The following is a 21,473-nucleotide window of genomic DNA, read 5'->3' as shown; positions in this document are numbered from 1 at the left end:
GATGATGATGATGATGATGCTTTTGCACACTTGTATTATTAGTGATATGAGAGAAGGTAACTGATGTGAATGAGCCACTCCACATGTAATGCGTGACTGGTGCAGTGCCCTCTCTTTAACGGTGGTCTTTCTGTTTTTGTTGTTGTGTTTTACAGTTCTTTTTCCTGGCTCTGCCAGCCCTGTTTACCAGACCCCTGCTGAAAATGCCACCCAACAGTTTTGTCTCCTGCAGCACAGTCTTCTTTCTCATGTTGCCTGTTTTTATATGTGTTTTTATATGTGTTCTCTGTCCTTATGAACCCGGTTTTATATTGAAAGTCATGCACACAGCACACATACACACATGTAGCATTTTGCATCGCTCTCGATAGATTTTGACGTTCTTTGGATTCGTTTTCTCTCCCATCCCCCTCCCCAGCAACAAGGCTATGATGTAGTTCAGTGGTAACATTGACGGGCTTTTGTTGGCTGTGAAACCTGAGCTTCCAGTTTTCTGAGCTCTCTCCCCTTAGGCCCGGATCAGGTGTCCCATAGATAGAAAACGTTAGTGAATATATCTAAAGTTTGCTAAAAGGGCTGGGCTATTTTGAACGATCCCGTACTGTCAGGTAAGGATGGTTTCCAGCAAAAGCCCCGAAACTAGAATTATGAATCCTAAATGTCACTCAATTCTTAATTCACATGATGCATAAGAGTCATTGTGTTGCTGGTAAGTCACACCATGAAGACAAATGTACCATGTTAATGTATATCTCCGAAATCTCTTAAACTCTTTTTGTTTTGTGTATCTCGATTTTTCTTCTGTGTGCTTTTTTAGCGATGCAGCCAACGTGAGTCGCTTGTTCATAAAACACCTATATGAAAGTTGAGAGCACATCCCCAGTGGAGAACCGACTGTGCTCGCTAACGTTTGGTTCATGACTTAAAAAACGAGTTCAGGTGATCACATCTTGGCAGTCTCAACTGCAGTAGTGTGTATTTGTGACATTTTTTTTGTTTTCCCCATCTTAAGTCATTTAACATTGTTAGAAAAAAAAAAAAAAAAAAAATAGAGGGACCAGTCAAAGCCACATAGCACAGACTGAAGGAACCTGTACTGAAAGAAAAGTACAAGAGCTTGTTATGAAACTTGTGGCTGGCTGTTGATCTCAGGTACTGACTTAATAAGATGTCTTTATTTTTGTGCTTTTCTTTGTACGTCTTCTTTTTTTTTTTTTCCTTTCTCTCTTTTGTGTGTCTTGGATGCCTACCTTTTTGTTTGTGTTTAATGCTGGTGTGTTTTTTGTGTAGGAGTTATTCCTGATGAGGCAAAAGCTTTGTCTCTTCTGGCGCCAGCAAATGCAGTGGCAGGGATTCTTCCTGGTGGAGGTCTGCTGCCCACCCCCAACCCACTGGCATCGGTGAGTACACAATCCCATACAATCATTCTTCTCCCACTCAGTGGTATATTCATTTCTGTTACCGCTGGAATGGCCAGGGTGACTGGAGTTAATTTCATTGTTTCGACTCCCTGCAGTCTGCCTCGAAAGAAATGATTGGGCAAAAGGGTGGTTGTTGATGAAATGCGACGTCGTTCTTGTTTTCCAGATGGGAAATGTTCAGATGGGTGGCATGGGAGCACCCAACATGGATATGGGAGCCTTTGGCCTGCCTGGAGCGAACATGAATCCTCAGGTGTGTTTGTGTGTTTTGGATACATGGTGTCAATTGTATGTTAGTTTTTGGTATTTCAAAAAGTAATTTCAACATTTCCAATTTTTTTTTTTAGTCTCTCACTGCTGAACAACTGCTGAAGATCATGACCTCCGTCGATCCAAAGTAAGTTACCTACCAAAGGATTATCTGGCAAGCTTAGTTACTTGTTGGCACCACATTTTATTAAGGGGGACCAATGCTGAGCATAATCTGTGGCCTCTTGATTAATACTGCAGTAATATTTGTCTCCTAAACACTTAAAGAAATAGGAAAGGAAGTCTTGTCAAGTAAAAAGTTAATTTGTCATGAATTACATTTTATTTTCAGAATGAATCACATGGCTGCCGGCATGACCATGAACCCAATGACCATGAAGGCAGATGCGGCCAGCAAAGAGATCGAGGAGGCCATGAAACGGGTGCGAGAGGCCCAGTCGCTCATCTCCGCTGCCATCGAACCTGGCAGTAAGTGCAAAAGCCCATCTAATCTGTAACTCCCTATTCAAAACTCTTACTGACAGATGTGCTATCAAATGAGAGTTTGTCCCGAGTTCCCTGACCGTAATCTCTTTTTCAGACAAGAAGGAAAGCAAGCGCAGCAAGCACTCCCGCTCACGCTCCCGGTCCAGACGGAGGAGATCCCGCTCCAGGTCCAGACACAGGTAGAGTCCCATCACAGGATCCCCGTGGCAGTGACCGAAAGGCTCGTGTCGTGTCTCTGTTTTGATGGTCGCAGTTCATTGAATGGTGCACTCAGTTCTGTCTTTTCTTTTCCTGCTTGAACTGTGTGTCAGGCGCTCGAGGAGCAGGTCTAGGCGGCGCTCACGTTCCAAGAGTAGACGGCGTTCAAAGAGTCCCCGCAGGAAGAGGTCCCACTCCAGAGAACGAGGCAGACGATCACAGAGCAAGTCCAGGTTTGGCACCTCCTACTGTTCCCCTCAACACCCCCATAGTGCCTCTACCTCCCTTCAGAAGCCCTTATTGATGTCAGTGCTGTCTCTGTGTCCACAGGCCTCCCATAGTTATTGCTTTGTTTAAAATGTTTTATTTAAAATAAAAAAGCCATCTAGCCACAAGTTTCTTTTTGTTGTTGTTGTTACTTAATGTTTTCTGATGTTTTCAACCCAGGGAGAGGAGGAAGGATGACCGAGACAAGAAACGCTCCAAAACACCGCCCAAGAGCTACAGCACTGCCAGGAGGTCTCGCAGCACCAGCCGGTGAGTGATGACATTACTGTAATGGACATCTGTTTTTCCTTTTTATCAGAACATGTGTATTGAAGTTTGTTATTACTTGGGGTCCTTTTGATTTCTTTTTTTGACAAGCATACAAAGTATCTGCCTGAATGTGAGGGATGATTGGTGTGTTTGTGCTATGCTGTCATCCTGCAGGAGGAGGAGGAGAAGCCGCAGTGCTACCCGGAGTCCCAAGAGGATTGTGTCAAGGTCTCCCTCACCCAGAAGGTGAGTGTTGGCTCACACACACAATACCTGGAACCTTATGTGGGGTTTGCAGGCTTCCTAGCTGAGTGCAACTCATTGTAGAAGCTACTGACTTGGAAGTGTATAGAAGTATCCTATTGTAACAGCCTCGTTAAATATATATATATATATTATATATATATATATATTGATTGATTGATTGTAGGGACAATCAGTAGCATAAATATTTTACTTTTTCTATGACAACTGTAAACTGGTAATCTGCATATAGCGTGTGATTTAATTTCTGCAGGTTGACTTATCTTGTTTCAGTGCCTAACGTACAGTGATCGCTGCAGTTTTGTGCAGGGCTCTAACATGCTTTTGCTTTTAACGTCAACCGCACTGCATTGCCCCCATAGACACAAGAAGGAGAAGAAGAAGGAGCGCGGGCGAGAGAAGGACCGGGAGCGCGACCGCGACAGGAAGGCGGAGAAGGAGCGCAGCCGAGACAACAGGGAGCGCTCCAGCAGCAAGAAGAAAAGGTCCAAGGACAAGGACAAGGAGAAGGACAAGGAGCGGGACCGGGAGCGGGACAGGAAGTCCGACAGCGAGAAAGGAGATGTCAAGGTACTTCAGCAGTGAATGAAGAGTCTGAGCCATGCAGAAAAGGCTGCTCTAGTTGCACACTACCCAAAAGTAGCCTGGTTTGAAAAAGAAAATGCCTTTTGACTTGCATAGAAAGACCATGCTCAGACCACTGCAGTTAATCTTTAAGTAAAATAAGTCTGTAAAAGTGAGAATAAGAAGAAAATGGCCTCAATTTCTTCAGTAAACAAGTAGTTGTGATAGAAGAAGTAGTTTGTTATTAACAGCCCAGGTATACTTCTGCGGATGCAGCTACTTTTTAAGGTCCGTGCACGGTGCAGTTTTCATCGTCACGGCCCGTGTGGCACCGAAATTTCGTGTCCGCACAGACTTGTGGACATTGACTGCACATGTGCATGCAAGTTTTAAAGCATTAGTTCAGGGTCAGGAGAAAAAGATCCATTCACGTCCCCTTTATTCATTTAGCGTTTTTATCCAAAGTGTCTTACAGTACATATCTACGTTTATATCAGTATGTTTGCTCTGTGGAAATAAAACTACTGGAAACCCGTTGATAAAATGAGTTTTGTTTATTTCATGCGAATCGTAGCCGATTAGGTACAGGAGTTAAGTCATGAAGAGGCAGAAAAAAGACTAGACCTGTTCAAATGAACAGTCTTTGCTGTAGATTTACACAACCTAGAGATCCCAGTGTGGTTGAGCCTGTGCACTGAGACCCGTGTCCGCAACAGCAAAGCTAGTATGCTTTGGGGTCACCCATGCACACATTTTGTAGTATACATGGGCTGTTCGAGTACTTGACTTGCCTTCTGCTCTGAGAAGAAGCTCATGAAGATGTGTCATCTCCCTCAGGTCACACGTGACTATGATGAAGAGGAGCAGGGCTACGATAGCGAGAAGGAGCGAGAGGAGAAGAAGAAGAAGGAGAAGGAAGAGTCGGACGACTCCGGAGCCTCTCCCGTCCACGCTAAGGGCAACGGCGTGGGGGTAACCAAGGAGGCCAAGCTCAACGGCGACGAGCACCACGAGGAGGAGGACATGGAAGTCAGCGACTAAGCCGGCCGAGCCAATATTACTGTTCTCTCAATAACTCCCCACCCCTTGTCCACATTCACTCCCAAATCCAGTCAGTACTCAGCACTAGGTCACACACCTAAGGTCTGATAAGTGAACATGGCAAGTCATACCCACTAGGACGCATTTATTTTAGTTACCATTTTAGTTAAGGTGTATAGTTGTTTTTCCCCCTAAGCGTAGACGGACAGAAAGCCAATCAGTTGGTAATGTTTGGGAGGATTGGTCTGTAGGCGGGATGTATTGTCAGGTTTTTTTTTGTTTTGCTGTCCCCTGTTCTTGTTTTGGATAAGAGCAGGACCTTTAAGAGTTGAATGGCTGTCATTTTTTTTTTTAGTGGACTTGGGTCTGTGATGTTGGTAACGGTGCGACCCATGTCACGTTTCTTCTTTTTTTTTTTTTTTTTTTTATGCTTTGAACTTACTGGATGAATATTTACGCTTTGAATTATTTGAAGTCATGTAAGCTTAAAACATTACTTTTTAGTCCTGCTCCGCTTTCAGGGGAATTCATAATCAGAGGTGGTCATTTTTTTTCTCTCCACATCTTCATTTCATGTCCGCAGCTGTTTTTATCTAGCAGTCATTCTCCTCTGGTGATCTTTCAGAAGTATATATTCAAAGTGTGCCGTCACTCTTGTAAATGGCAACGTGATGTTGTTTCCCTCCGAGAATCAATGGCTAATGTACAGTATAGTCCTCTGATGCTTGAGATCCCAGTAGCCAATATTCAGTAGAGATGATTGCTGACCATTTTGTTTGAGTTTGTGATGTGTTTTACTGTTGTCTCTTTTTATACTATATAAATAAACCGACATCGTTGGAAAAATGCATTTGTTGTTAATATTTGATTGGGCTGAACTACTTCCATGGCTAAACCGCAGAACCTTGTCATTGGATGGTAGACAAACCACAAGCAATAGCTTTTTGACTTATGTATGTTTTTATTCCTGCTTGGATTCTTATGAAAATATTGTAGCATGTGTTAACTGTACAGTTTGTAGTTTTCTAATGTGATGGTTCCATAGAGTATACTTAAAGATTTCTTTGACTTTTGAAGAAGGAAAAAAAAACATGCTTCAAGCTCTCTGATTTACAGTACAAAATCGGGATGAACTACTGTCTGTGAATGGAATAAACTAAAAATATTTCATGGGTTTAACAGCTTTACAATAGAGCCACACCACAGCTGTACATGAAGTCCTTAGCACAAAACCTGGCTGTGTAGTCAGTCACTGCTGATGTTTTTATTAAGGTGTGACACATTGTGGAGGTGACTTTCCAAGCTCTAGTAAGGCTCTCCAATGACTCCTAGTGTTACAGAAATGTATATGGATTCAAGGACCCACAAATCGGCAACACAATAAAACCACAGTATACTTACAGAATGCAAAATTCAAAACAAATGGTAAAAACTGGAGAGAAAAAAAACGACGACAGTTTTCTGGTCAACCATGAGCTGCTGTAGTGCTGGTGCATTACTTTAAGGAGTTCTGCACTCCTTAGTCAGATGGGAGGTTAAATTATTGCAGCAAAGTGTTGACTGCTACATAGGGCTTCATTTGGTACGCTGCTGCAACTAATTCAGAATGAAAGACCGGAGTTTTCGGGACGCTGGCGTGAAATGGTTACCCCCGCACTGTTGTGTTTACATTTCAGAGCTACACATCACAAGTCCTCTGCCTAGGAGACTTGCTGTGCAGTCGCAGCACTGAAGTACTGTTGGGTCGGGAGGTCTGTTGATTTATTAGGGAGGGGGATGGGGGGTGTATGGGGGGGCAGGAGCTATTTATAGTGTCTTGTGCACACCATGCTTCAAGCACACCTGGTGCAGGGTAACTACAGACATTCACAATGAATATAACCTGGCATCTCATACAACCAGAAGAACACACTGTGAGGACAGACTGACTGCGACACTGGCGAACCACGTAAAAAACACTGGAGTGCACAGACAAGTGGAGACAGATTAAGGGTTAAATGTGTGCCTGTCAAAATGCCCTCTACTGTTTTCAGTTGGCTTTAACAGCCTGAAACGTCCCTCACAGCACAGGCATCAGTTTCAATAAGTATACTGTTACATCACTTGAAATCAAAAAGCAAATTCAATTTCAAATGGAGGCTATATCACATAGAATGAATTAAGAATTTCTACAAAGGGTCTCTTTCTTCCTCCACATTTCACAGGGTTACAAATTCAGTGCACTCCCCAAAGAGGAAGGATATGATGTGCGATTTCATCCAAGGAACACAGTCCACATTGACGTTAACATTGCTAATGGTAGACTGATGGTAACTTGAAGGTAAATTGACTGAAAATGAGAATGGCTTCTTTATAACATTAATACTCAAAAGCCATCTCAGTGTAAATTTCAGACAATATCCCACTCAATTGGTTTTACCTCTTTAAAATAACCAGTGGTTATGTAGGTGTCTTTATGTGTGTGTGGGGGGTGGATGGGTGGTGTGAGAGGGGGGGGGACTATGTGGCATCTCCCTTTTTCATATGATCTTGGTTTAGAGGTCAGGAAAGCGGCTTGGGTCCTCTTTGTAGCTGGCTGGGATAGTGAAGAGGGACTCCTCAAACTCACGGTAGCGGAACTCTTGGAACGTCACAGTAGCTGTGATGGTGGGAAAGACTGGGATGTCTGTAACCCAGAATAACAAGCAAATCAAAGTCATACAATTTATATGCCTCATTGCATCGGTCAATAATTCAGTCAATGACATTCACTTCCGCGCAAGGATTTTACTATACATTTCAAAAGTGGGTGTCAGTCAGAACAGTGTTTGATGTGTTTAACAGTCTTACCCAGTTTGACAGGAAACCCTGGAGGAAGCTTCATCTGAACAAACTCTCGGAGCTTGTTGAAGTGTTTAAAGGGAGCGACGACCTCCAAAACATTCAGTAACCTGTCGGGCAGACAGGAAAGAAGTATGAAATATTAAAAAAAAAAGTCAGAGCAGATAAACAGCCAACTCCAAATCTCACAAGGGCACTTAAACGGAGGAAACGAGGATACGTACGACTCGATGCCCAGGGGAAAGTCCTGGCTCATGGCTACAGTGGCCTTGAAATTCTTCTTGCTCTCTTTACACACCAAGTCACGGCCAAGATGGGGGGGCCTGGATGAGGTAGACACACACAAAATCACTGTTTGAGTCCCACAGGGACACCAGCACGATCCCGATGAGAACATGTTTTCATGACTGCTGCCTACGTTTTCTTTTTTATCAGTGCACAACCATGTAGCTTTTGAATAATGCCATCAAAGCCAATGTAATGCAGTTTAGTTGTCGGGGCAGCACAACTGCTGATGCGCACAGCAACGTGTGTGTGTGTGCTGTGTTGTGCTGTAATGTGCTGTGCTGTGCTGTGCTGTGCTTGGCCATACATAGCCTCTGACAGAAGTGTTAGCCCTGTGCTGATGTCTAATGAGGTGCAAGCTGAAGCGAGGGGAGCCCTGAGTGGAGCCCTTGGGCGGCGGTGCTTACTTTCCCTGCTCAGCACTGATGTACTCCTCCCAGGAGATGGTGTTGGCCTCGGGCGCACTGACAGACTGCCTTCGGACAGGCTGCAGTGGACAAGGAGCGGGAGGAAATGCTATGTTAGCATTTATTCATTACGTTTCACAAATAAAAAATAATATTAAAAAAACACGCAGTGTTACATGCAGCGGTTGCCAAACAAGAAACTCGCTTGCTTCGGCAGCAATCAGACAAAAGAACACGGTAGCCCTCAAAAAGATTAAAAAAAAGAAAGATAAATTGAGATTAAAAAATGAAATAAAAATGAAATCCCTTCCCATCCTAATCCGCACTCACCTCGAAGTTCTGCTCGACGAGGCTGCCGCCCTTGCTGAGGCTCTCCATGATTGCCTTGTTCCTGAGGATGTCCTCCTCGCTCAGGTGCTCGCGCCGCTTGCGTGACTCCAGCATCAGGCCGTTTACAGAGTAGAAGTCAGCCAGGAAATTCCCCACCCTCTCCTGAGAGAGAAAGAGAGAGAGAGAGACAGGGAAAGAGTCAGAGAGAGGTAGAGAGTGCACCACAGACAACCAACCCAGGTGAAACACGAGGCAGCTGGACTGAGAAAGTCTGCTGAACGGCAAAATGGCTGAATAAAGTACACCGAGAAAATATCAGTATTAGCACCGCATATGGCAGTGTGCTGGAACACCACTGATTCATTTGTCAGGCGAAGTCCTAGCTAACTTCTGAATGGCAGTTGGGAATGTCCAGGGTCATGGGTTCAACTCTCAGGGAGCCCAGACACTGATGAAATATGTGCACTCTATCTGCCATGAGGTTAGTTGCTCTGGAGAAAAGCTTCAGTCAACAAATATAAATATATAAGTAAGTGCAAGATTGATTGTGTACGTGTGTGTGTTTGTGTGTAAGAAGGGTCTAACCGTCTTGTCCTCCCTGAAGAGCCAGCCGATCTGGCTGCGGGAGAAGCTGATGGACTTGGTGGAGAGCGTGGCGGAGTAAATATCACTGCTCATCAGGATGTCCACCTCCTCCTCCGTCTCCATCTCAGACTCCTGTAATCAGAACCCAATTCAGCACGGCACGGCACAGGGTGATCGGACCACAGAGGCTGTACCTGTGGCCATACGTGTGGTGGCGCTCAAGGAAAAGAATCACAGATCTTAAAGTGAAGCGTCTCATTTGGGGCGGACACTTCTTGAAGAGGAGAAAACAGGGTGATCACTCACCTCGTGGTGAATGCGCTGGTACACCTTCTGCTCGTTGTCGAGGACGACGAAGGCCTCGGCAGGCGGAGCCTCGCCGTTGAAGATGAAGCTGAGGTCACCACGTTGGCACTTCATGTCACTGAAGTCAATCAGCGTTGTGTCCAGTCTGACAGACAGAGAGAGAATACAAATATTTATCTGGTATGTATTTTTATATATATACGTATGTAAATAAATATAATAAATTAATCTGTAAAGTGTTGAAAAATCCTTTACCTGATATTGAGCCCTTGCTTATAAATCTTGCAAGCATCAGATGGCAAAATCCGTGACAGAAGAGGCACTGATGGAGTTAAATAATAACGGTCAAATATCAGCACCACAGCAACAGCTGTTTGAATAGTGAGCACAATGAAACCAGCAACAGAACAGTCCAGCGGGGGAAATAGGCTACAGAGAACATTAGCGCTCCAGATAATCCGTTGCACCATAAGTGCAACATAACCTCAAAGCAATTAATTCACTGTGAAGGCAAATAAGAATAGACTGTGCTAATTAGCTGGGTGATTAAAAAGAGCCCTTAATGGCCCTTAATGGCACTTCCATGGGCACAATGAATGGGACCTGAGCCAAACTGCGATGTTACATTCTCACTGGGCTGGTGAAAACAATGAAAACAATGAAAACAAACCCATGTGGATATTTTCCCTCACTGCTAAGAAACGTTTAGAGCGTTTGGCGGAAGGCTAACACACTGCCTCTAGTCGTCCCTTACCTCGCAGGCTGGTCTCGATAGCTTTTGTTAACAAAGTCCAACCCTCAAAGTTAGCATTGAGGAAAGATTTGACAGCACTTACCCCAGCTCTGAAAGTCCCAGTGAAGCTCTAAGTAAAAGTCTCCGAGCTAAAAAAAAAAGAAAAAAAATCAAATTAAAAGGATGCAGACACAAATCACTGGTTATATCACTTGTTTGACATTTTGGATAGGTCTGTCCATGTGTGTGGTGCAGATCGTAGTGCAGTGTGTTTGGATTCGTTTGTGTGTGTTTGTGTGTGTGTGTGTGTGTGTGTGTGTCTGTGTGTGTGTGTGTGTGTGTGTGTGGTGTAAAGTGTGGTGTAGAGTGAAGTGTAGTGTAGTGTAGTGTAGTGTGTGTGAGGTGTAATGCGTGTCTGTGTCCTTCACCTCCTGCAGTGCTTTGAGCAGCTTGGGCCTCTTGTCCTCCACACTCTCCCTGGACTGCTGCTTCAGCTTGCGTAACAGAGCTGTGACTGCAAATGCACACACAGAGACAATTACAGTAACACATCAACACACAAACACACAGGCAGTTAGAAAACACACAAGTCTCACACTCACACACACACACACACACACACACACACACACAGGGACAGTTACTGTACAAAAACACAGACATACTCAGTGAGATACACGCAAACAAACAAACAAACACAATAATAATACAAACATTTGCTAAGTGTAGATGGGTGAGTAAACTGGAAATCCAAAACCCAGTTGGCATTTTAATTGAATCTGAGTGTCTGGCCCAGATGTCAGCATCACAATAGAGTGACACTTATTTGACAGCGCCAAAATGCGGATGGTGCCAAAACTGAAGAGCTCTAAGAGCAGCTAAATTTTTTTATGTTGCATTTTAATGAACCAAATGACATGCGCATTAATCAATGCAAAACACAACCTGTGTGTGTACAACAGTGTCTGTGTTTCCTCCAAGCAGAAATAAGGTTGTGTGTGTGACAAACAGAGCACGCTCTGAGAGGCCACTTCAACAGCCGAGAGGCAGCAGAACACCCAGGGCCACAGGATGCTCCAAGCCATATGTTGCTCAGCAACAGCGCAGCACAACACGCACAACACACACACACACACACACACACACACACACCTTGTTTAAGAGAGCACGTGTGTGTATAATATATATATATATATATATGCTGCGGGCTCGTGCACATGTACGGGGCATTGTGTGCTGACACAGCCATTTCCAGCTGCACTGCTGGTGCACCGTACCGGGAAAGCCAAGCTTCATTATACAGGCAGACAGCAGGCTACGGGACTTCTATGGGACTTCTCATCTGCATGCAGTGGCTGCATTTAGTCAATATCACCTTGGTCACAATGCTCTGTAGGATCTGAAGGGGGAGGTGGGGGGCAGCTCTTGTGCTCACTGGAACAGTGCTAGTCTGAGCTGGCTTGATGTGAGAGCCATTGAGGGAGGCTAATGCAGAGCAGCTAGCACAGCAGCACTGAACAGCACACCTCAGCATCAGCGGTGCACTCTGCCAAGCCAAGCGTACAGTCACGTGGGTGTGCGCGCGCGCGTGTGTGTGTGTGTGTGTGTGTGTGTACATTATGTAATTATTTTGCATTACAGAAGGGCATAAACTGAGAGCCATGGTCTCTTCCTGAATTCAAAACACAACCACAGCCACCATGCCAGACCCCCCCCCTTCTCTGTGCGTGCATACATGCGCACACGGACACACACACACACACACACACACACACACACACACACAAAGTTCAGTCCCCTGCAGACACCTTATGTTAAGACTCACAGATCGCTCATGTGGTGTGACCTCGGTGACAATGGACCAGTTAAGGTGTTGTTTCTCGTGATTTAAGCAGGTTTACAGGCGGAGGCTGGGCTGCCCTTATGTGTCCTTGACCGTCTCTGTGGACACAGGCACAGTGCTCCTGCCTCCCACCCCATCCACCGCCCCCCCCAGCTCCATGACCAATTACTGTCCCCCGAGGGTCCCCTGACCTTCCTGTCCGAGAACTCCCATAAATGTGACTGGGGAGAAGCTCATACGCCAACACACACACACAAACACACACACATACACAAAGTGCCACATGAACACTTTATATGAAACAAATGAACACATTCAGTCAGGCTTGGCATCACTGAATGAGTCACTGCATTGCAGTTTCGCACAGCCAACTGCATCAGAGGCCACGAGTGTGAATCTTTCCCATTCAGACATAGCTGTGTCAGTACAGTGGCATTGATTCATCAGTGATGTCGCCCCCCATGCTAAGAGTGCCCATAACATGCAAACATTCTGATCATTCGATAGATCCCATGGCATTATTTGAAGCAAACACCTGACAGCAGAAATCTTCTGTTGGTGTAACTTCTCCAACAGCAGTCATTTGCTTAAACTGAGGCAGTTATTGACATTAACATGCCACTAGGCATAACACAGTTATTAAACCATCCAGCCTTTCAATCAACTTAAGTGCGTTTGAAAACAAACTGTATACGCAGACCAATAAAAAAAAAAAAACTAATTGGGATATATACAAACCCTTTCATGGGATTAAACAGAACGTAGTGTCAATCAATTCATCGATTCACATTTAGCCATTCAGAAAGTACAGCCTGAACAGAGATCAAGGAACACTGCTAGACATCCACTGGCAACATGCAAACCATTTATACTTGCTTGCCAAGTACGGAGGCAGAATGTCAACAAAGCCCTCTGATAGTTTAAGGTGACACTTTGATCAAACTACTTAAGTCTCCTGCGCCTGCCAAGGTTGTAGGTCAGGCATCCATTCTGATAAATGAGGACAACAGAAAACTAGGACACACTCATATAAATGAGTAAAAGGCTCTGGAACAGCGCACTCGTTCCTCTTTGTTCTTTCAGGTAGTAAAAGCAACAACCAACAACCTGAAATCTGTAAACTGCAGAGAGCGCTATTAAAAACACATCTGGGAGAGGGACATGGCGTTATGACCTCAAGCCACTTTGTTTTGTGCTGTCTAGGATTACAGCGGCACAGTAAATGTAATTAGTTTGCTGCTGCGGCACGGGTGGACCCACTCACATTCATGCCTTCACCCAGGGAGAGAGGGGGCATTCATCACTGTTTACATCCGAAGCGGCTCGACCACCACCAGGAAAACACAGGGGGGCCGAACCGACAGTCGTGACATGACCCATTAATCAATGGCATGCTAATGGAAAGTAGTGGCTGGGTCTGGAGCGGGATCATTAGCTAGCGCACAGAGGCAGGCGAGCCGGCAGCACTAAGCCGCAGGCGCCTACGCCACTCATGGGCTAGACTTTAAGCCGGCAGACGGGACCCATTTCTGACCAGGCTTGATCCAAAAAGGCCCAAAGCCAATTGCCAAAGCCAGTTGTCCTCCACAGTAATGGCTTTGAATGGGGAATGTCGCCTGCCGGAGCAGCTAATGCCCAGGAAAGTATAGGGCTCTATGTCTCCTCTGTAACTCTGATACACAGAAATGTTGTGCTGTCTTGAGCTATTGGCCTATTTTACTGACGTGTACAAACGGTGTCGAGAGACATTTCTTCCTGTGATGAACCCTAATGTTTTACACCTGCTCTTGAGCTCATATCAGTCAGTTCAGCCTCTGTCCTGTATGACAGAGAAAGGTGCTAAGACAACACCAACGTCATGGGTTCATTACCGGGGTTGGGAAGATTACTTCTGAAATGTAATTGGTTACAGATTGCTAGTTACCCTGTTAAAAATGTAATAACTAATGTAACTATTCCAATTACGTTATCAAAGTATTGTAACTTATGACATTTGATTACTTTCGATTGGCAGAAAAGAGGCGGTGCAAAATCAAACAAGAGAACTAATAAAAAACAATGCTCAAAATTTGAGCGCATACTGCTCAATGAATGGAGTCGGTCGTGATGGTGAAAAGATGCAAAGCAACACAATGAATGTTATATTTTACATATAAGCTTTGCACTGGAATTTTTTTTATTTAATTACGTACATATAACTTGAGTCCCTTTGGATAACAATGTAATCATAAATGTAATGTCCATGTGAAGTGTATGGCTATGATTAGAGGTATGTTGACATACTCATCTGTCGGTCTCCATAGCTGATGGCCTCTGCCAGAGGGCTCCAGCCCTGGGCGTTCTTCACCTTCACAGGGGCATTGTGTGCCAGCAGCAGGTGGGCACACTCTGGAGAAACGAGAGCAGGAAGTCAGACTCCAGATACAGGGATACTTCCGTCTTGCAGAGTCAACGTACATTACAGTACACGTATATTACAACATACGTCTGGAGACAACCACAGATTCATTTAGTCTAAATGTGAATAGCATGTTGACTGCAATTGGAATTTCTAGACCAACTCAGTGTCTTGTCAAAGTGAGTTTAAAGTAGTTGTGCTGATTCAAAGGGAATCAACAAAGGGTAAGATGTGCTTTCCTGAAGTTGTGGGCGGTTTTTAGAGGTCTTGTTTTGGCACAATCCAATACAAAATGTTGACAAGTTGCTCCCAGACACGTACTCTTGTCTCAAAGTGCCAATTTCACAATTTGAGACTAGGGGATAGCAGAATATTCTTTATGGATTTACCAAATCTACTCAGCCTCGATTCAGCCTGCTCCCCAACAAGAATCCAGTTAAGAGTTCCTTGACTCTGCTAGACTCTATTCAAACCTCAAACTGTAAACAAGGCCGCACTTTATGGCTTTCAAGAGTTTTTTCATTTAGAGTGAATCTACTTTTACTACAATTTTATCTGCTAGTTCTGATGGGTGAGTTGAAAATTCTGGGTTCATTCTGGGTCATTTCCTGAGCTGAGAGTCGTGTGTGATGCCATGGGCTGAAAGATGAGACGCTAAGCCAAAATCCTGCCTGACCCTCACAAAGACTGCAAAGGGGCTGTGCCACCATGGTGGGGGTTCTGATGTTAAAGTGAGAACCAAAATACTGTAAATATATGAGATAACATTTGTTTGGGGTTGACAGTACAATTGGAAATTGACTAAATACATGAATCATAGTCTTGCTAGTTGTGAAATCTGGCACGGATGATTGTGCTCCTGGTTTGTGGTCATGTGATACTGTACATGTTGCTCACCTTTGTGTCCCAGCATAACAGCAAGGTGCAAAGGACTATTCCCTGTAGAGAAAATGACAATATTAGGGAAGTCATTCAAATTCATGATCATAAGGAGGAATGCGGCTCATGACGCACTCAAATGTATCCCAAATGAATCCATACAAAATCACAGCTAACGTTTTTAAGATAGATGTGTTGTAACCTTGTACTCACCGTGAACATCTTTCTGAGTTATGTTCTGAGTGCGGATGAGGGATGACAAACGCCGCACATCCCCCTTGAACACACATTCGTGAACCGGGAATTCTAAATCTCCCGAAGTCAAAATAATGGGGTTCCTGTTGTCGTCGACAATGATACCGACAGATGTGTCGGTATTGGAGTTTCCATTTATCTGCGATTGATGATTTTCTGGTAGCTGCGAAGATTTAAGTGGTCTGTTCTGGTTGTTAAATATCTTATTAGCTATATTCGTCCTTTCTGTGTCGACGGTGGTGGACGATGTAACCATCTCAGTGACATTAGCACTCTCCTCGTAGGATTTCAGTATGTTTTCATTCTTGCTTGGCTTGTGGTCCTTGCGCAGGGTACGAATCTTCTCTCCAGTCATTTTCTGTTTGCGAAAGTCACTGATGAACTGTTAAAATCCGATACTGCGAGATTCTGTAAATTGTTGTTAGCTTGCTAGGTTAGCTAGCAAGCTTCTTGCAGCTGGCTAACCCGAATCAGCGAGCGACCGATAAGATGTCGCAGGTTAATAATTCTAAACTATAAACACAATGACGTATACATATATCTGTCGTCAGAAAGGGTCAAACTAATTGTAAAATAAGGTTAGCTGCACCAAAAAGAGAATCGCTACATTGCTGATGCTGGCTACATTGTCTATTTCATGAGGCACCCGTCACTGGCATCCATTCGAGAATAGGTTACTTGCTTCACTGATGTAGCCAGCTACCAGCTGAGACGATAACAGTAGCCAGCTAGCGACTTTGCTAGCAGTTTGAGCTGCTGCTACTGCATTAGAAATGTACGCTCTCATCTGCCATCTTCTGAGATCATTCTCGCGAGAAGGCCAGTGTATTTGGGCGTGTTCACGAGAATTCAAAGCAAAGCTCTGTATAAAAATGTTTACTGTCTATATGGTATCAACAGAGGTCAATACTTTAAAAATCTTTGGTACCATCAAATGAAACAATTGGTTGATTTGATCGTTGTATATGGAAAAGGTACACTTACAGGTGTGCACGTGTCAGTTCAAAGAAAATAAAGGTATTTGTTCGTTGGGCAATTATAACCTTACAGAATGCTTTAATAATTCAATTAAATGTATATTTCTCAAATTGTCTGTAATGTAACGTAGAATATGAATTGGAAAAAAAGGTAAAGCCGATGTTTTACAATTCCTAATTCAGAGAGTTCATAGCAATCCCTTTAGAAAAGGACATACTAATATAGATTATAAGATGTTCACTTCTATTATGTTTTTGTTTAAGTTTATGACTAAATTGATCCACAACGATCAGACAGGTTTCATACACCAACGTCAAACACAAGACAATATACGAAGGACGTTACATATTATTAATCATGTAGGGAAAAACAAAATGGAGGCAATAGTAATTAGTATAGATGCTGAGAAGGCCAATTGGGATTTTCTTTACAGAGTTCTACATAGATTTGCCAGGATGCCAGGATTATTAAAGCCATACAAGCATTATACAATAATCCTACTGCAAGGGTCAAGGTCAATGGTTTTTATTAAATAGGTTTACCCTGGAAAGGGGTACAAGACAGGGCTGTGCATGGTCACCAATATTATTTGCACTTTTCCTTGAACCACTAGCCCAATATATATATAAGACAAAACAGAGAAATAAGAGGCATTCAACTTGCGGAAAGAGAGCATAAACTAGCATGCTACGCAGATGATGTACTAATTTATCTTAGCCAGCCAACACACTCTTTGCCCCAGCTGATGCTGGCACTGGAGAAATATGGTCAATTATCAGAATATAAGGTTAATGTGGGTAACACCCAAGTGCTATTGTATAAGTATAATCCAACATCAGAAATGGAGAGCAAATACCCATGGTCATGGCAAGCAAAATCCTTTAAGTACCTAGGCATAACTATTCCAAAAGATCTGTCAAAACTATCAGAATATAACTACTCACCTATAAACAAAAAAATCAAAGAAGATATCACAAGATGGAACCTCATACCTTTCTTTAGTTTCAGCTCAAGAGTACAATGTATTAAAATGAACATATTACCCAGATTGTTATATCTATTTCAAACCCTACCAATAGAAGTTTCTCAAAGCCATCTTAATGAATGGGACAAAATGTCTAGATACTTGTGGCAAGGCAAGAGACCAAGGGTTCGTCTCAAAACACTGCGAGAAGGGAGGATGGGGTCTGCCATCCCTCAAGGAATACTACTATGCCGCCCAGACAAGAGCTATAATATGCTGGTGCAATCCTTCATATGATGCACAGTGGAAAGACAATATTCCAATACCCATTCTAATACAAGCAATTATAGCTGACTATAAACTGCAACACAACATAAACAGTTCTGATAATCCATGGGTCAAATTGACCCTTAAGGTGTGGAAAAATATCATTAGAGAATATAAACTAGAAGGAGATCTACTGTCCCTTAAACGGTGTGGATATGACTCAGACTTCACACCAAAGAAAATGGATACCAGATTAAAAAAATGGAGAGATAATGGAACAACAGCTTTATGCAATATTATGAATGGAAACTGTTTAGTTTTGAAATGATTCAAGAAAAGTATCTGTTGGAGAAACAGGACTTCTTTAGATACTTACAGTTGCGGCATTATGTCAACGGAAATGTTAAAAATGTAACAGAGGCAAACTCCAGTCTCATAGAACTGTTTAAAAGAGCATATACGTCAAATTGCAGTAAAGGGGTGATATCAGCCATATATAAACGCTTTCTAGATCTTAAAACTCATTCAACAGCATACATTAAAGCAAAATGGGAAAAGGAATCTGGGATAGACATTTCTGAGGAAGAATGGACATTAATATGGGGGTACCAATGGAAATGTACCATATCAATGAGCTGGTGAGAGTTTAACTGGAAAAATTGTGTAAGATATTTCTTTACACCATCTCAGACATCTCATTATAGCGATAACATTCCTGTTTGCTGGAGAAAGTGTGGACACCAAAGCGCAAACCATTACCACATCTACTAGGACTGTCCCATCATTAAAGACTTTTGGAAGGCGATACACAATGCTTTACAGGACATATTTCACGAGGACATTCCTTTGGACTTTAAGATTCTGTACCTTGGAAATATACCTCAACGTTGGCTGAAAGGGGACAGACACTTGATAAATGCAATGCTGGTGGCCAGTAAAAAGACTATTACCAGAAAATGTTTATTACCAGAGTGTCCTACAATTACATCATGGAGAGACATTGTAACAGAAATCTATAGAATGGAGCAGATTACAGCTCATGTTAACCAAAGAATGGAAACATTTCTTAAGCACTGGCAAAAGTGGTGCAACTATGTCACAGATAAATGGCCTGACTGTATTTCTTTACTCTATGGAACATGATTTCTCCCAGCTTTATTTATAGTTTTGTTACTATGGTATTGTTTTTGTTTCTTTATTTGTATGTGTGTTTGTTTGTTTTTTATTTTACTTCTCTTTCTCCTCATTCTATACTTGAATAGTAAGACAATAAGTATACTGTTTGCCATATACATAGAATCTGAAAAATTGAAATATGTGTATGTGAGATTCTGAACACTAATAACATATAAATTAAAGACAAAAGAAAAGGACATAATGAACATAGAATGTTATTTATTATGGGTGAAAATTGTACAGTAGATCAGCATATGCATCTCAGACAATCTGTAGCCTATTACAAAGTAAACTCACAAAGATGCATTTACCAGAGACAGATGACTAATATAACCAGCATGTTGTTCTCATTCAATGCTGCCAACTGCACCTTTAAGTACATTATTAATATATATCAACCTACAGTTCCAGAGAGAGAGAGATTTCACATGCATAGGCGTAAAACAAAGCTTCGTGTTGGGCCACTAAACATTGGGAGCTAAAATTAAAACAGTGAATGAAAAAGTAAAGTGTAATCTTTTGTAGGATGGACTATCTTCATTTTGGGGAATGACCATAGGCTGTCTAAGCTATTTTAGATCCGGCGAAAAGTTAGACGCACTTTGGGTCCTTCGCCAAGATGTCATTACGTAATATTCAGGCGCCAAGACCTGCTCAACTCTGGGAGTAGTTTGTTGTGGAAGATGTCTAAAGTAAAAAAGGGTAAAAAGGTAGTTAATCAGGAGGAGTTGCGTCGGTTGATGAGAGCGAAACAAAAGGAATCCGACAGAAAGAAAAGAGTCGAATCGCCATTTGCTAAATACAACTCTCTCGGTCACCTAAGCTGTGTGCTCTGCAATGTACCCGTGAAATCGGAAATATTGTGGCAAGCGCATATCCTTGGAAAACAGCATAAAGATAAAGTCGCCGAACTCAAAGGAGCAAAGCAACCCCAAGTCAACAATCAGACCGTCCTGCCCTCGCAACTGAAAAGGAAAGCGCCAGAGACAAATGCAACCTCAGGGAAAAAAAGACCCACAGACGCTGGTTCCACGTCCTCCGGGCTTCCTCCAGGTTTTTTTGACGGGGACAAGAAATCTACTGGTTTGGGGATATTAAGTGGTATTTATGACGATGATGATGATGATGATGATGAAAACGAAGACCACAACAACAGTGTTGCAATTGCTGGAAAAGCCGAAGACGAGAAATCGTCCAGTGCCTCCGCAGCTGTTGAGGGTGCACCCAATTCGGGCCTTCCAGATGATTTTTTTGACAGCGGCATCCCACTTGCCCCAAGTGTTTCCCACTCGGGTTCGATTTCCAAACCGGACGAAGATGACAAGGTCTCAGAGAGGAGAGAAAACACAACAGAGGCTTTACCTGAGGGGTTTTTCGACGACCCAGTGAAAGATGCCAAGGTGCGCAATGTGGACACACCTAAAGACATAATGGACAAGGAGTGGGACGAGTTTCAGAAGGAGATGCGGCAGGTGAACACCAAATCAGATGCTATTGTTGCTGAGGATGACGAAGAAGGGCGGTTGGAGCGTCAAATCGATGAGATTGATGAACAGATTGAATGCTACCGCCGAGTGGAGGTACTGCGAGATAAACAGGACATTGTCAAAGAGAAACTTGTCCGGGAGAAGATGGGCGTTTCTGCTGAGTACTCTGGTGACAGTGATGAGGAAGACGAAGAGGAATTGCTTCATTTGCTGTCTCGGGACTGGAGGGCTAAAGGCGCTCTTGCTTAATATGGCCTGCTTAGTTGGGTTACCGACGGTCGGTTTTTGACCTTTTCCAAAATGTGTACAAAGCAGTGGAATGTTGTGTTTGGGGATAATGTCTTTGTTCAATAATTTGTTCATACAGAATGTATGTGATGTAGTTGAAACAAGTCCATCTGAAAATCTCTAGTAAATACTTTATGTATTAAAATGTTCATGAGTACAGATGGTGGTGATCTTCAGTGTACAACTTGCTGATTTGTTAATTATGACATAACATTGACATTTCAGTCCTCTAAGGGAATGCTTTTAGAGACATCATACATGTATGTGGTGGAGCTTGGTGTCTTGAGGCTGAAGGGAAACAGTTTGTTTCAAATTATCCAGTGCATTTTCCCCTCCCCATGGTGTATCCTAGGTGACTAGAAAGGAATTGTACACTATTTACTTGAGCATTAACTCGCCAGGGATGTCTTTAAAACATGAACACTGGCATGGGTAAAGGGAATGTTGTCAGAAGGCGTTTATTCTCAGTGGGGATGAAGTCTGGACCCTATATTCTCCTACTTCCAACTGATGCTGGTAGGACCCGCAGTATTCCGCTGCACCTCAAGAAGGATACTCTAATTTATAAAATCAAGGACGGCAGCAGATAATATCAGGCGTCTCTTGCATATCATTGATGCTGCACCAGGCTGTGAGACACCAATGTCAGTTCTATCACTTGACGCAATGAAAGCCTTTGACAGATTGGAAT

General features: G+C 43.2%; 4 protein-coding genes across 4 annotated transcripts in view; 2 read left to right on the top strand and 2 right to left on the bottom strand.

Moving 5' to 3' along the window:
• The window catches only part of LOC105898844 (leucine zipper transcription factor-like 1), a 3,077-nt gene extending 2,827 nt beyond the window's left edge, over nt 1-250 (bottom strand). Inside the window, exon 1 of the mRNA XM_031563066.1 lies at nt 216-250. Within this exon, the coding sequence (XP_031418926.1) occupies nt 216-250 (35 nt within the window). The remainder of the gene's footprint in view (nt 1-215) is intronic.
• Nucleotides 35-5,631, top strand: LOC105898987 (serine/arginine-rich splicing factor 11). The gene is made up of 11 exons (XM_031562978.2): nt 35-939; nt 1,291-1,400; nt 1,588-1,674; nt 1,769-1,818; nt 2,023-2,159; nt 2,272-2,356; nt 2,489-2,608; nt 2,823-2,912; nt 3,087-3,158; nt 3,539-3,746; nt 4,578-5,631. The coding sequence occupies exons 3-11, from the start codon at nt 1,588-1,590 to the stop codon at nt 4,779-4,781; spliced, it is 1,053 nt and encodes a 350-aa protein (XP_031418838.1). The 5' UTR covers nt 35-939; nt 1,291-1,400; the 3' UTR covers nt 4,782-5,631.
• A 91-nt stretch (nt 5,632-5,722) lies between these two features.
• LOC105898977 (ankyrin repeat domain-containing protein 13C-like) lies at nt 5,723-16,391 on the bottom strand. The gene is made up of 13 exons (XM_012826091.3): nt 15,581-16,391; nt 15,386-15,427; nt 14,374-14,478; nt 10,676-10,761; nt 10,351-10,396; nt 9,770-9,836; nt 9,515-9,659; nt 9,209-9,340; nt 8,624-8,785; nt 8,294-8,373; nt 7,826-7,924; nt 7,611-7,711; nt 5,723-7,446 (listed from the first exon to the last, which is right to left on the bottom strand). Exons 1-13 carry the CDS (start codon nt 15,975-15,977, stop codon nt 7,316-7,318), a joined length of 1,593 nt encoding a protein of 530 aa, XP_012681545.1. The 5' UTR covers nt 15,978-16,391; the 3' UTR covers nt 5,723-7,315.
• A 3,189-nt stretch (nt 16,392-19,580) lies between these two features.
• znf830 (zinc finger protein 830) lies at nt 19,581-20,941 on the top strand. Its single transcript, XM_012826139.3, has one exon. It carries the CDS (start codon nt 19,691-19,693, stop codon nt 20,741-20,743), a length of 1,053 nt encoding a protein of 350 aa, XP_012681593.2. The 5' UTR covers nt 19,581-19,690; the 3' UTR covers nt 20,744-20,941.
• The last annotated feature ends 532 nt before the right edge of the window (nt 20,942-21,473 follow it).

The sequence above is a fragment of the Clupea harengus genome, chromosome 25 (assembly GCF_900700415.2).
Source record: "Clupea harengus chromosome 25, Ch_v2.0.2, whole genome shotgun sequence".
NCBI classification, from domain to species: domain Eukaryota; kingdom Metazoa; phylum Chordata; class Actinopteri; order Clupeiformes; family Clupeidae; genus Clupea; species Clupea harengus.
This window is presented reverse-complemented; position numbering and strand designations above follow the sequence as displayed.